This window comes from Kogia breviceps, chromosome 12, assembly GCF_026419965.1.
Source record: "Kogia breviceps isolate mKogBre1 chromosome 12, mKogBre1 haplotype 1, whole genome shotgun sequence".
Taxonomy (NCBI): Eukaryota; Metazoa; Chordata; class Mammalia; order Artiodactyla; family Physeteridae; genus Kogia; species Kogia breviceps.
Genome location: NC_081321.1, coordinates 16,982,081 through 16,997,471, shown reverse-complemented (window position 1 = coordinate 16,997,471; position 15,391 = coordinate 16,982,081). Strand labels below are relative to the sequence as shown.

General features: G+C 38.7%; 1 protein-coding gene and 1 pseudogene across 1 annotated transcript in view; one reads left to right on the top strand and one right to left on the bottom strand.

The window, feature by feature from the left end:
• The window catches only part of ETNK1 (ethanolamine kinase 1), a 68,428-nt gene extending 60,797 nt beyond the window's left edge, over positions 1–7,631 (bottom strand). Inside the window, exon 1 of the mRNA XM_059082190.2 lies at positions 7,202–7,631. Coding sequence (XP_058938173.1) covers positions 7,202–7,357 — 156 coding nt within the window. The 5' untranslated portion in view covers positions 7,358–7,631. The remainder of the gene's footprint in view (positions 1–7,201) is intronic.
• Positions 7,632–11,845: 4,214 nt separating this feature from the next.
• Positions 11,846–12,603, top strand: LOC131767113 (S-phase kinase-associated protein 1-like; annotated as a pseudogene).
• Positions 12,604–15,391: the final 2,788 nt, after the last annotated feature.

Sequence of the window (15,391 nt, the reverse complement as noted above, 5' to 3'; positions counted from 1 at the left end):
CGTAATTTTTTTTTTTTTTTACTTTTAACTTTTTAATTCCACTAATAAGAATTTACTCTATGGATATACTTAGAAAAGTTATCCAAAATATATGTATAAAAGCAGATCACTGCAATACTTTTTTTAATACCTAAAAAATAAAAATGACTCAATGTTTTTTTAAAAACATGGGGCAGGTTATATATACTGACATGGAGATGTCTAAGATATATTATTTTTAAAAGCAAGATACAGAATAACTTAATTATGTACACAAAAAAGAATATAGTTAAATTTACTATAATTATAAACATACGTAGATAATGTACACTGGTAAATCTATAATTTGATAATTTTTATAAGTTCAAAAGAAATTGTTCACAAAATTATCTTTGGGGAGAATAACTTGGTGTTGCGGGCGGCTAGATTTTTTACTTTTCATATTATAGCTTTGTTTTTTAAGGGCATGTATCATTTGTATTTTTTAAACAAAATCAACAGGGTTAGACAGAATATGAGCCTTTCTAATTTTCCTCTTTATACTCTTTACAATTTTTTTTAAAACCTCACTTTAAAAGTAATTAAGTCACATGATGTTCAACGTGACCAAATATTATGTCTGTAGCTATCAAAAGTTGTGGTCAATAACATACCAATATGGGAAAATATTTATGAAAGGCTACATGAAAAAACGGAATACAAATTGTACATACAGATGGCCAAACACATGAAAAGAAGCTCAACATCACTAATTATTAGAGAAATGCAAATCAAAACTACAATGAGGTATCACCTCACACCCGTCAGAATGGCCATCATCAAAAAATCTACGAACAATAAATGCTGGAGAGGGTGTGGAAAAAAGGGAACAATCTTGCACTGTTGGTGGGAATAAATTGATACAGCCACTATGGAAAACAATATGGAAGTTCCTTAAAAAACTAAAAATAGAACTACCATATGACCCAGAATATCGGGCATATACCCAGAGAAACCCATAATTCAAAAAGACACATGGGGCTTCCCTGGTGGTGCAGCTGTTAAGAATCCGCCTGCCAATGCAGGGGACATGGGTTTGATCCCTGGTCTGGGAAGATCCCACATGCAGCAGAGCAACTAAGCCTGTGCATCACAACTACTGAGCCTGCGCTCTATAGTCCATGAGCCACAACTACTGAGCCTGTGTTCCACACTACTGAAGCCCCACGCGCCTAGAGCCCGTGCTCCGCAACGAGAAGCCACCACAATGAGAAACCTGTGCACCACAACGAAGAGTAGCCCCACTCACAGCAAGTATAGAAAGCTCACATGCAGCAACGAAGACCCAACGCAGCCAAAAATAAATAAATAAATTTATTTTTTAAAAGACACGCACTCCAATGTTCATAGCAGTACTATTTACAATAGCCAGGGCATGGAAACAACCTAAATGTCCATCAACAGAGGAATGGATAATGAAAATGTGGTACATATATACAATGGAATATTATTCAGCCATAAAAAGGAACGAAATTGGGTCATTTGTAGAGATGTGGATGGACCTAGACAGTGTTATACAGTGAAGTAAGTCCAGAAAGAGAAAAATAAATATCGTATATTAATGCATATATGTGGAATCTAGAAAAATGGTCTAGATGACCCTATTTGCCAAGCAGAAATAGAAACACAGATGTAGAGAACAAATGTACGGATACCAAGCAGGAAAGGGGTGGGGTGGAAGGAATTGGGAGATTGGGATTGACACATATACACTATTGATACTATGTATAAAGTAGACAACTGATGGGAACATACTGTATAGCACAGGGAACTCTACTTAATGCACTGTGGTGTCCTAAATGGGAGGGAAGTACAAAAGGGAGGGAATATATGCATATGTATATGTATGGCTGATTCACTTTGCTGTGCAGTAGAAGCTAACACAACATTGTAAAGCAACTATACTCCAATAAAAATTAATTTTAAAAAATTGTACATAAGGTTCAATAACAACTATGAAAATATTTAAGGGAGAAGTAGAAGGTAATAAACAAAATGAAACATTTGGTTTTTTTAATAAACTATGAATAGGAAGTGGGTATTTTTCTACTCAGAGTTTTAATATTGTGATACATCTTTTCAGTAAAACTAAATTACTTCATGATCATATAGTCTCTTATTTAAAAAATTCATACACAGTATATTTTCTTAGAGTACTGGAAAAAATGACTAATTCAAAATATTCTGTTTGTTAACAATTTTTTTTAAACTGCTATTGCGATTACCACTAGAGGGAGGGAAAAGTTAGGAGCAGGAAGAAAAATGGGAGATATTCTGGGTTGCTGGTAATATTTTCTCTTTCCCTGGGCTGGGGCTACGAAGGTATTTATTTATTTATTTATTTTTTTTTTTTTTTTTAACATCTTTATTGGAGTATAATTGTTTTACAATAGTGTGTTAGTTTTCCCTCTACAACAAACTAAATCAGTTATACATACACACATGCTCCCACTAGAATACGAAGGTATTTATTTTAAAACAATTTATGTTTCATTCATTTTTCTGTTTGTTGTATCTCACAGTTTTTAAAAGAGTGATAAAAATTTACCTATTTAGAGCCCATCAGATATATCAGAGCAAAATAACTCCTTATAAGACAAAATCCTGGAGACTTCCCTGGCAGTCCAGTGATTAAGACTCTATGTTTCCACTGCAGGGGGCGCAAGTTCAACCCCTGGTCAGGGAACTAAGATCCCACATGCCACGCAGCGTGGCCAAAAGATTAAAAAAAAAAAAAAAAAAAAAAATCCTGAAAAATACAACCTGATTCCTTAAATATACACTTTTCATTACTTCCCTTATTTTTGTCACCCACAAAAAAAAAAAAACCTGAAGCTTCCCACTTCCTCCCTCACCTGCAAGCAATTAACAAGTCCTGCACATTTATTTCCTGAAATGTCAAATCTGTCCCTTATTTCCATCTTCAAGGCCACTGTCTTAATTTGGATCCCAGCACCGCTTGTCTGTACTAACATAACAGTCTCTCCTAGGTTGTCTTTCACAAACATTTTTTAATGCAATACACAGAAAGAAATATATTTATCCTCTAATTCAGTACATATTTACTTTTATATAAAACTAAAAGATTCACAATACTTACCTTATTACTTGCAATGCTCTCTGATCTATCCTATCACATCTTATTTTAACTCATCTTTTTAAACTGTAGTGGTTTCAACCCACTATACTGATCTAGCATCCTCTCAGTGTGCAATAACCACCAGTTTCAAAACCAATGTGCTTTGTAAGTGATCACTTAAGCCCCAATTCAAAACATTTCCTTCAATGAATGCTGCCTAAATTGTAATCTGCCACTTCTCTAAAATATATATGATATAACTTACCTGCTTAAAAACATTCACCAGCTTCCCATCATGTCCTAGATAATAAAATACCACCTCCTTAAAGAGGCATAAAACCTTCGTATCTAAGCACTCCCTTATTTGAAAATCACTCCCACTTCTTTTCTTGTTCATATACCATTCTATCCAAGATACTCATAGTCTAGCTTTTGTGAAAGCAGTTTTTCTTTGCCCAGAAATACTTCCCCATTCCATCTCCTATCTTTCCTTCCAAGCTCAGTTCAGGTACCCCGTCTTCTATGAAGCCTTCCCTCCTCCATTCTCCCATGCCTACCTTCTGCTACAAGGAATGCTGCTAGTAGCATTATGCCAGTACAAAAAAATACATGTCAAAATTACTGAATTTTAGGAGCTTACAATTCTTTCATAACAACTTTCCACTTACAAATGGTGGGGGGAGAGCCTGGGGGAAGCTGGAGTACTAAAACACACTATGTATAATTTTATGTATTTCATTTAATTCTCCTGATACTCTACCCTTAGTAGTAAAGTAGTAAAATTAATACTAGTAGTAAAATGACTATGAGTACTATAGTAGTTAAATTCTACTATTTTCCACTATGCTACTATTTTCCAAGGTAGAGAGTAAGTCCTTTTTATAGAGATTTTTTAATTTGCCAAAGGTGACAAAGGGCTGGAATCAGGATTCAAAAACCATCTTCTTTCCACTACACTACGCTGAGGCCCCAAAGAGAGGTGAAGTGGTTTGCTCAGTCTGAGTCACACAGCTATTAATACCTGAAAATAAACTAGTACAGTAGGCTCCTGACTTTTTGGTCACATGTTATCAACATATATGGGACCCTATCAAACAACACATCTCTCTTAGCCATAGTCAAATAGTCTTAGGTCCTACCATCCACTCAAATACTTTACTATTGATAGTAACTATCTTAAAAGAAAGCTGAAGTGAATCCTGTTTCCAAAATAATGTCACATGTGGAAAAGTAATACAAATTTATGTTTAAGGAATTTAAAGCAAAATCTTTCTATGAGCCAAAGATTTAATTTTTAAGAAATTACTAATTTCACACAGAAATGGCTTCCCTGTCTTAATCATAATATACAAACATAAACTTTTCTCTAAGAGCAGTAATTCATAAGATGAGTCCCCATCTCAAATCTGCCATTACAAATGCCAAGTTCACTTTCATTTAACTATAAAATACATATTAACAGTCTACATCTACCTCACAGGTCGTTGGGAGAATGTATGTGAAAGTGCTTTCTTTATAAATAGTAAAATATTATTAAATAAAAAACATTGTGACTGGTATTGTTCTAGAACTACTCTGCCTATTCTAAGATACTACACTCCACAAAGCTCACCACTCCTTTTATATTGTATTCTTTTAATTTTGCACAGATAGGGAAAAAGTAATTAAACTTTTTAAGACTATCTAAAATGAGATATATTATCCCCTGCATCCATAAGTTGTGAGCAAAGACTGGGCCCTCTATTATTCTGAATGCACTGAAGTGTTTTTTTGTTTGCTTCTGGATTTTCCAATATGCTCTCAATAGTTCAGCTGTCAAGAGTAAGTGCCAGATAAAATAAGTATTATTAGAGTAAGCTTCTAAGGTATGTTTAAAGCATTTTATATCACATAAGAATTTTAGAAAAAATCTTTTTCAAATATGGGTTGTATTACTGATACCTGCTTTAATCTGTTGACCATTATGTTAGGTATGATTTTTATCTTTATACCTCAAAGGAAATAAAAGCAAATCTCAAAAGAAAATATTCCCATTGATATTTACTAAAGAAATCCTGAAGCATCATAAAAGCAGAGTTTATAATGACCTAGAATGTGGGAGTCAGATCTACCATATTGAGAGATGAATAACCATCAACTCTGCTTAGCACTTGTTCCAGCTTCTGGATCAATAGCTTTGTTTGCAAATGGAGGGATTATATTTCTAAATAACAATCATCCTAAGGGCAAAAAAAAAAAAATGGTAGTATTTACCTTCACTTACAAATAAGTATATTAGAAGTTTGGATAATGAGTCCAAAGGTCTTACAGTCAAAAGCTGCTACATGCGTATCAGATTAAGATTCAATCCCAAGTACAACAATCAAAAAACAGTTTGATGTTAGCATATTTTATCTTTTTTTTTTTTAAACCAATATCCTGGCTTTACTTCACTGAGTTTCACCTAAAAAAAAAGATAGTACCTATCTAAAATGGTTGTTCGGGGATTAAATGATTTAAAAAACACCTAATGTACCTCTGGGTAGCTATTCCTGCTGTTCTACAGACAAAACACATCAACTGAAATTCCAGTCTTCACAGCTTCAAACTCTTAAGTCTCTGCTTAAAAAGTAATATGGTTTGTCAGTACCAGAGTTTACCATGAAGTAGAAATGTTTTTAATTAATATCTGTTTTAATTTTAATTATTAATCTGTGTTCACTGCCAGAATATAACTCATTTTAATAAATATAAAAATCTTCTATAATAAACTACAAATAAGTTAATGAATAATAAACTAAAGAAGTCTAGATTTGCAAATTGGAAGTTTCAATTAAATTAATTTTCCTTAATTAAAGAAAATATACTATATTTTTAAAATTACACATGAAAATCATTTTGGATTCACTATGTCCTACACACTTGGCTAACAAACATTCTCTTAAATTTTCAAAATTTTTGTCTTAACTTTTTTCCAAAACATATGGATCCTTTTAATCTGCTCCAAACTCTTCTAGGCAGTAAGAACAGAAGCCAACATTCATGAAAGCTGAAGTGTCAAGAACTGTTCTGGGCCCTAGGGCACTGTTCATGTTTTATTCATTTTTGTATAGGTGACTACCTGAAACAAATCAGTCAACAAAATAAGGCAGATGATGTGGCTACTTCAAATGAATACTCTTACATTGTTGCTCAGGTTTGAAACAAACCTAAAATATGCCAGCCTTTAAAATTACTTTGTGTTTGCAGGGGAAAAGGAGGTTCATTTTAGTATATAGTTCCTGAAACTCCAGAAGTTAAATACAAATTAGTATTCAAAATAAATTTCATGTATGCTTAATCACAACTTATTAGAAATAAGCTATTAAAAAATGCATAGGTTCTTAAGGACTTTTTCTCCTTATTTTTGTCTATCTATGAATACAGTGGCTCAGGAAAAAGAAATATTCACAAGCCACTAATCCTTGTAACATCAGATATTGTTAGTTTCACTAACATGACTAAAACATTTTCAGAAGTACCGATACAAATAAAATAACGTGTGCAGGGCTACCGAAGAACCCATGAGGACAACGGTCATTACTTTGGAATCGAGTACTGTCGCCAATCCCAGGACTTGAGAAGGTAAGACGCAGGGTGAGCATCAATGGGAGTACACCGACGGGGGAGGGGAGGGAAGGGAAATGAAAAGATCAGAGAAGATTAATTACCACATTATTTGTGAAAGGGGAGGAGATGGTGGCTTGGGCCGATGGGCGAGGACCCCTCGCAAGGGAGTGGAAAAGGTTCTTTTCGCAGTTAGAAGGGACAGGGGAGTGGGAGGAGGGGCAACGAGCAACAGGAACCTTCCCGAGGTGGAAGGGGTGCGTCACGAACGTAGCCACCTCTGGAAAGAGAAAATCTGCCCTCAGGACGACCTCAGTAAGCAATGGTGAAGGAAGGGGGAGTGACCTTCCTAGGTGTGACGGAGGAAATACAGGATCACTTCCCAAAGAACGGAGGGAGACGACGTTCCCGTAGGTCCTCCCGGGTCACCGGGGACTAGAGGGGATGGTGAGACCGCCCCCGCCCCCCCGGGGCCGCGTCAAGGTCGGGTGAGACCCGGGGATGAGGTGTGGGCGTTACCTGCAGGGTCACCTCCTGAGGGTCCCAGTGCGGCCGCAGGTGTTGCAGGAGACTCAGGGCCCCCTCCCGGCAGCGCTGCTCCTCCTGATCCTGCACCGTGACGTCCAGCTTGGGGACCTCCGGGGAGCCGGGCGGGACGTGGATGTAATTGGCCATGGCCCAGGCTACCGCAGAGACTACCACAACGACGACGGCGACGGCGACCACGAGAACGGCGGGCGCCGACAGGCTGCTGGATCCTTCCGTCCCGGGGCGCCCTCGCGGGAGGGCTGGGGGCGTTCAGACTGACGGCAGAGCGGTAGGAGAACAGCTGGTGGCGGCACTCTCGCCGACCCAGGTCTGGATAGCGGCTGAACTGACCAGGGACTGCTCACGGGGAATATCCTTCTCTGCGCTCGGCCGCCGGCGGGCGCGGAGCATGCCGGGACTGGCCTGACGCTGGCGTCACGCGCGGGGCGGGGCCTCGGCTGCGTTAGGATCAAGGCGGAGTTTCTAGCCGCGGGCACAATGGGCCTAGTGCCTGGAGCTAGGTTACTCGGCCGTTATCGGACAGTGCGGCGCGTGCCTCTAGTCTTTAAAACATGGGGCTCTCGCTTGGAATGATCCTGAGCCCTGCCAAGCCCCGAACGAAAGGCACTGAAGCTTTAGCTCACCTGATCGGGAGGGTCTTGGGGTCTGGGTTTGAGGTAGGGCTGAGTTTTTCTGGGAAGCGAGAGAAGTGTCCTGAAATAACTCCAGGATCAGCCTCTGAATTTGGCCTGAGTCTGGGCAAGGTGTGTTAACTGGGTCGCCTTGATCTCGGAGCCGCTGTGTACTGAGGACTAACCACATAGTTGTGTTGGCAACTAACAGTATACGGAGATCATGGTATTTGGGACAGTTAAGATATTTGGGCAAGAAAGCGACTGCACTTCAAGATTTGTTTTTAAGGTCAGATGTTTGATCATACCGAGAGTTATTCAGAGTCGGCAAAAACAGGTTATAGTGTAGGATGAAGATGGAAGGAAAGGAGTTTTGGGGCTCAGCCGCTAGATGCCTGTTTCAGGGTATTCCTGAGTGGGCTTGAAAGGGCTGCCTTCAAACTTTTAGTCTCATTGTCTTATAGCAGCTAATTACCCTGCTAGGGGAATACTGGAAATTGGGTAATCCACAAGTTATTTATTGGGACCTCCTAATTTTCCCTATGATTTGAGGAAAATGGGTTGAGATTTGACCTCTTAATATGTCTTGCCTGCAGCATTTGGTAAATGGTGAATACTTTTGTTAGTGGTAAATTAAATCGCTAACTGGACCCAGCTTAATTAACAGTCAAAATGTTTAATTATCTCATTAGCATCAGTTTACATTCTGATTGTTCAGAAAGAACCGACTTACCTTTGTAAATCACAAAATAAATAGCTCACTATCAATAAAGGTAAACTTCATAAATTAAAAAGAAGAAGAGAGTTTTATAGACAGCAAGATAGTTGATTCAACATTTTCCAGACTTAGTCCTTTCTTTTTTAAATCGTATACTAGGAGAAACTCTAAATTATGCATTCCTTTCAATTTGGGGAGAAATAATATACTAATTTCACATTTCAAGTAGTATCTGTTGTTGTTGGGGTTTTTTGGGTTTTTTATTTTGGGCAGCGCCACTCAGGGTGCTGGATCCTAGCTCCCCATCCAACCAGGCCCTCGGCAGTGAAAGCGTGAAGTCCTAACCACTGGATCGCCAGGGAATTCCCTCTATAGTATCTTTGTATAATTTATATTTTTTATTATTAAACAGTTAGCATTTTAAGAATTTTGAAGCTATGGTTTGAATTGTGCAATGATTTAATAGCAAATTACAAAAATTATTTGGGGGATTATACAAGTTTGTAATTTTAATGAAGCATCCATTAATAACTAGAAAGACCTAAAAAAAAATAAAAAACCTATTAGGTACCTAAGAATAAAACTAACAAAAGATGTGTAAGACCCTTATGGATGAAATTATATTAATGGAGAAATGAACCATATCCATGAATAAGAAAAGATACTTATTAAAAAGATCTGGGGCTTCCCTGGTGGCGCAGTGGTTGAGAATTTGCCTGCCGATGCAGGGGACACGGGTTCGTGCCCCGGTCCGGGAAGATCCCACATGCCGCAGAGCGGCTGGGCCCGTGAGCCATGGCCGCTGAGTCCGGAGCCTGTGCTCCGCAACGGGAGAGGCCCACATACTACAAAAAAAAAAAAAAAAAAAAAGATCTGTTTTCACTGAACAGATCAGTAAGTATAGTGCAGTTACAATTAAATCTCAACTGCATATTTCACAGAACTTGTTAAAGTGGCATTAAAATTCGCACCAAAACTTAAGGTCGAAGAGAAGCTGCTATAATTCTTTGTGGGGGAGGGAGGGTTAGAGAATAAGCTGGGAGAACACATCCTACCAGGATTTATGATATAACGGTTTAAGAATGGGCAAATAGACAAGTGGAACATGATAAAGATTCCAGAAAAAGACCTACACACGTGTAAGATATTTGAATATGATAAAAGTGGCATTGAAAATTAGGAAAGGATGGAGAAACAGTACTGGAATAACTGCTATTTGTATGGGAAAATTTTTTTGATCCCATTGTTACCCGAAGACTGGGTTTGCCTCTTCGTGGGTGTCAAGCCAAAAGACACAACCAAGGCAAAGAGCTGGAGAAGGTAGTATTTATTACTTGCAGCAAGTGAGAACACCAGAGATCTTTCCCAAAGCAATGTCTCCTCGAACAGCAAAATTGGAGAAGTTTTAAACTAAGGGAACATGCATATTCATGAATATGCTTGAGTTAAGAGAATTCAGCATATTATTGGGGCAAAGGTCAACAGAGTCCAAGCTTTAGTCTTGGACTAAAGGTGGGGGGCTTAGTTCCTGTAGAACAACTCAAAGATATGTATCAGATTATGTATATCCATTGAGGAGGAACTAGGACTGTTTTATAGCTGAACTGCTGCTGCTTGACTGCTTTTCCACTTGTTACATTCCTTTGTTCCCTTAAGATCATTAATTACTGAGAGCTGTTCAAGAGCAAGCATTGCAGCCAAGCTTAGATCACAAAATGGCTTAGGCCAAAAATGGCTTCTCTTATGTCAAGAAAGCCATGCCTGGTTTTCTTTCTCTGGGGAACCCCTAGCCTATCTGCTTACAGACTTAATTAAATTTTAAAACTTCTGCTCTGTGAAAAGCTTCTCTGTGTTAAGAGAATGCAAATCCAAGACACAGACTGGGAGAAAATATTTGCAACAACAGATATCTGATGAAAGATTTGTATCTGAAATATGCAAATAACTCTGAAAATGTAACAATTGGAAAACAACCCAGTTTAAAAATGGGCAAAGGATCAGAACAGCCACCTCACCCCAAGATGAAATACAGACAGCAAACAAGCATATGAAAACATGTTCAACATCATGTCATTAGGGAATTGCAACTTAAAACTACGAGATAACACTACACACCTATTAGAATGGCTGAAATCCAAAATACAACAAATGCTGGTGAAGATGTACAGAAACAGGACCTCTCATTCATCACTGGTGGGATGCAGAAAGGTACAGCCAGTTTGGAAGAGTCTGGAAGATTCTTACAAAGCTAAACATAGTTTTACCATGTGATCCATAATCATTCTCCTTGATATTTACCTAAATGAGTTGAAAACGTACATCCACACAAAAAACCTGCTCATGAATATTTATAGAGTCTTCATTCATAATTGCCAAAACTTGGAAACAACCAAGATATTTGTGAATAGGTGAGTAGAATAAAACAAAAACAAAAACAAAAACAAAAACAAAAACAAAAAAAACTGGGGGCTTCCCTGGTGGCGCAGCGGTTGAGAATCTGCCTGCTAATGCAGGGGACACGAGTTCGAGCCCTGGTCTGGGAAGATCCCACATGCCGCGGAGCAACTAGGCCCATGAGCCACAACTACTGAGCCTGAGCGTCTGGAGCCTGTGCTCTGCAACAAGAGAGGCCGTGATAGTGAGAGGCCTGCGCACCGCAATGAAGAATGGCCCCCGCTTGCCACAACTAGAGAAAGCCCTTGCACAGAAACGAAGACCCAACACAGCAAATATAAATGAATAAATTGATAAACTCCTACCCCCAACATTAAAAAAAAAAATTACTGGTACATCTATTCAATGGAATATTATTCAGCAATAATAAGGAATGAGGGATCAATCCACCAAAAAAAAAAAAAAAAAGGAAACTTAAATGCATATTGTTAAGTCAAGGCAGCCAATCTGAAAAGGCTGTAAAATGATTCCAACTGTATTACATTCTGGAAAAAGCAAAACAATATTAGACACAATAAAAACATCAGTGGTTGCCAAGTGTCCAGCCAGAGGGAAGGAAGGAACTTTAGAGCTGTGAAACTACTCTGTATGATACTGTAATGGTGTATAGATGGATAGATGACATGAACTTTACAAAACCCATAGAACTGTACAACACAAAGAGTAAACCCTAATGTAAACTAGAGGCTTCAGTTCATACTCATGTCTTTGACAAGGCAGTAGTTATTTTTAAAATGTGAATGAATGAATGAAAAAAAAGTGTATAAGAAAATATAGGATCGGTTGGCCTTGTTCTCCGCTTTTCTGGTTTTCTTTTTGCAGATGCCGCCCTGCTCTCATCAGCCGTTGGCCTGCCATCTCCTTGAGTCCTAACACCATGCCTTCAATTAAGTTGCAGAGTTCTGATGGAGAGATATTTGAAGTTGATGTTGAAATCGCGAAACAATCTGTGACTATTAAGACCATGTTGGAAGATTTGGGAATGGATGATGAAGGAGATGTTGATCCACTCCCCTTGCCAAAAGTTCATGCAGCAGTATTAAAAAAAGGTCATTCAGGGCTTCCCTGGTGGCGCAGTGGTTGGGAGTCCGCCTGCCGATGCAGGGGACACGGGTTCGTGCCCTGGTCCGGGAGGATCCCGCATGCCGCGGAGCAAGTAAGCCCGTGAGCCATGGCCGCTGGGCCTGCGCGTCCGGAGCCTGTGCTCCGCGGCGGGAGAGGCCACGGCAGTGAGAGGCCCGCATACCGCAAAAAAAAAAAAAAAAAAAAAAGTCATTCAGTGGTGCACCCACCACAAGTATGATCCTCCTTCTCCTGAGGATGATGAGAACAAAGAAAAGTGAACAGAGGATATCCCTGTTTGGGTTCAAGAATTCCTGAAAGTTGACCAAGGAACACTTTTTAAGCTTACATTGGCAGCAAACTACTTAGACATCAAAGATTTGCTTGATGTTACCTGCAACACTGTTGCCAATATGATCAAGGGGGAAACTCCTGAGGAGATTCGAAAGACATTCAATATCAAAAATGATTTTACTGAAGAAGAGGAAATCCAGGTACACAAAGAGAATGAGTGGTGTGAGAAGTGAAATTTTGTGTCTGATGCTGTAACACTGTAAGGATTGTTTCAAATACTAGTTGCACTGCTTTGTTTATAATTGTTCATATTAGAAAAATGGTCCACAAATGCAGCAGCAAATCAGTTGTATTAGCAGAATGTTGTCCTCATTGCATGTGTAGTTTCAGTACAGATTCCAAACTTATGGCTCAGATTCTTCTAGTATGATCAAAAGTTCTTTTTTCTTTGCTCTGAATAAAATTGAACTGTGGATTCTCTATAGAAAGTAGCATTTGGGGCTCTCCCTCTTTTTGTAAAGCAATTTCTGCCTAGTTTATTGTCCAGTTAACTTTAGTTTAGTGACTTTTAAAAGTTGGCATTGTAAGTAAAACAACTTGCAAAAAATTTTCTGAAATAGAATTAACAACGTATTATCTTTATTCATGAGTTGGAAACTGGAAAAAGGCTACTTGAGGTAAATGTTATCAGAGTGGGGTTATCAGAATGTCTTCCAGCTTCCTGGAGTCAGAGTACCACTGGTATTGATTAGCCTGTATGTAGCAGGGCTCCCTTAATTGGATCTGAGGACTTGTTTTTGCATTTTTAATCCTCTCAGCTTTGAATATGTTGGCTAGAGGCTCAGTTACTACTCAGTTTGTGTTTGGGGAGGAAACAGAATTAGACAGTTTGCTGGCTTTTCGATTAAAAAAGACAGTTAACCCATGTGGTGTGTCATCTTTTTACAATCAGTAATCCTATGTGGGGAAAACCATAAACACTACTTGCATGTAAAAAATAATTTAACCTTTAATGTTAAAATGTATGGCATAACCCAGGAAGCATCAGTCACAAATGCAAGATACTTTCAATAAAAAGTAAGTTACATTAAAAAAAAAAAAGAAAAAGAAAATATAGGATCAAGTCGCCATGACTGCAAGTTAAGGAAAGATTTTCTAAAGAAGGCTCATAAAGCAAACACCCTGAAGGCAAAGGACTGACAAATTTGAAAACATTAAAATTTAAAACTTCATGAAATTAATTAAGTCATAAAAAAGATAAAAGATAATTGTGACATATATGATGAAAAAAGGATTAGTATTCAGAATACTACTAATCAGTAAGAAAGCCAAACTACCCAAGAGAAAAATGGGAAAAGAATATAAATTTTCAGAAGAAATCCAAACAGCAAATAAGCTTACGAAAATAATACTTCTATAACTAATAATCAAGGCAATGCAAATTAAAACAACAACAAGGGCTTCCCTGGTGGCGCAGTGGTTGACAGTCCGCCTGCCGATGCAGGGGACACGGGTTCGTGCCCTGGTCCCAGAAGAACCCACATGCCACGGAGTGGCTAAGCCGGTGAGCCATAGCCGCTGAGCCATGGCCGCTAAGCCTGCACGTCCGGAGCCTGTGCTCTGCAATGGGAGAGGCCGCAGCAGTGAGAGGCCCGCGTACCGCAAAAAAAAACAAAAAAACAACAAGACACCATTTTATATCCATCCATTAGATTGGAAAACTTTTTGAATTCTGACAGTGCCAAGTGTATATTACTGGTGGGAAGATACATTTATTTAAAAAAATAATAAAACTATGGAGAGCAATTTTGCAGTATTTAATCAAGTTGAAGATAGGCATTCTTTACCATCCACCAATTTCAATTCCAGGTATATACAAATATCCCACATATGTACACTAGGAAGTGTGTACAAGAATGTACACTGTAGGGCTTCCCTGGTGGTGCAGTGGTTGAGAGTCCGCCTGCCGATGCAGGGGACACGGGTTCATGCCCCCGTCTGGGAAGATCCCACATGCCACAGAGTGGCTGGGCCCGTGAGCCATGGCCGCTGAGCCTGCATGTCCGGAGCCTGTGCTCCACAACGTGAGAGGCCACAACAGTGAGAGGCCCGCGTACCGCAAAAAAAAAAAAAAAAAAAAGAATGTACACTGTAGTATTAGTCTTAATGGCTTATAACTGGCAACAACCCAGCTGTCCCTCAGTAAGCAAATAATTAGATTGATGATTGATAGATAATAGATAGATGGATAAATAGATAAGAAATATCTTACAACAGACTAATGACGGCAGGTGGAATACATCTGTCTATTTATACATACATTCAGGAGACAACAGGGGCCCTAGAAGTCAGAAATCAAACAGTAGCTTTGAGGACCCAACAGCAACCGTACCTCTGGTTAGTTTGCAAATAGCTGACTTCTCTGTCTCTTCTCTCTCCACCTGTTTTTGTCTCATTCTCTGCTTCTTGAAATTGCACTCACTCTTCAGAGCTTAACCTCCAGCAGTCATCTTCATGGAGCTTACTTATGTGGATTTTCCTAATCAAAATTTACTTCTTTTCTGCATCTGTTAGAACACCTAAAAAATTCTGCCTTGTGCTACCCACACTGTAGATTTAAATCATAAAGATTGTGCCACATATAAAAGACTAGTAAAATGTTTATAACTTGCTACATAATAAGCATTTTGTATGAGGGAATAAAAGGATCACTGAATATACATCCAAAGGCTCTAGTCATAAATATTTTAATGACAATGGAGTTAACTTTAGTTAACAGAGTAATAACATAAAGAATTTGCAGAAGAAAATATTATGTGAAACGAGATTATATGGATGTGTCTAATAGCTAGATCATCCCCCAAACTGAACACATGTTTAAAATGAAATCACTCTTGTACGCCTAACAGAGAATCAGGGTTAGTTAATGTCATTGTAGACTGAACTGAAGATTCAGAAATCCAAAACACCTGTGATCCCTGCTGTTCAAGAATGTGCATGCTCTGCTCCACCGCTCCCCCT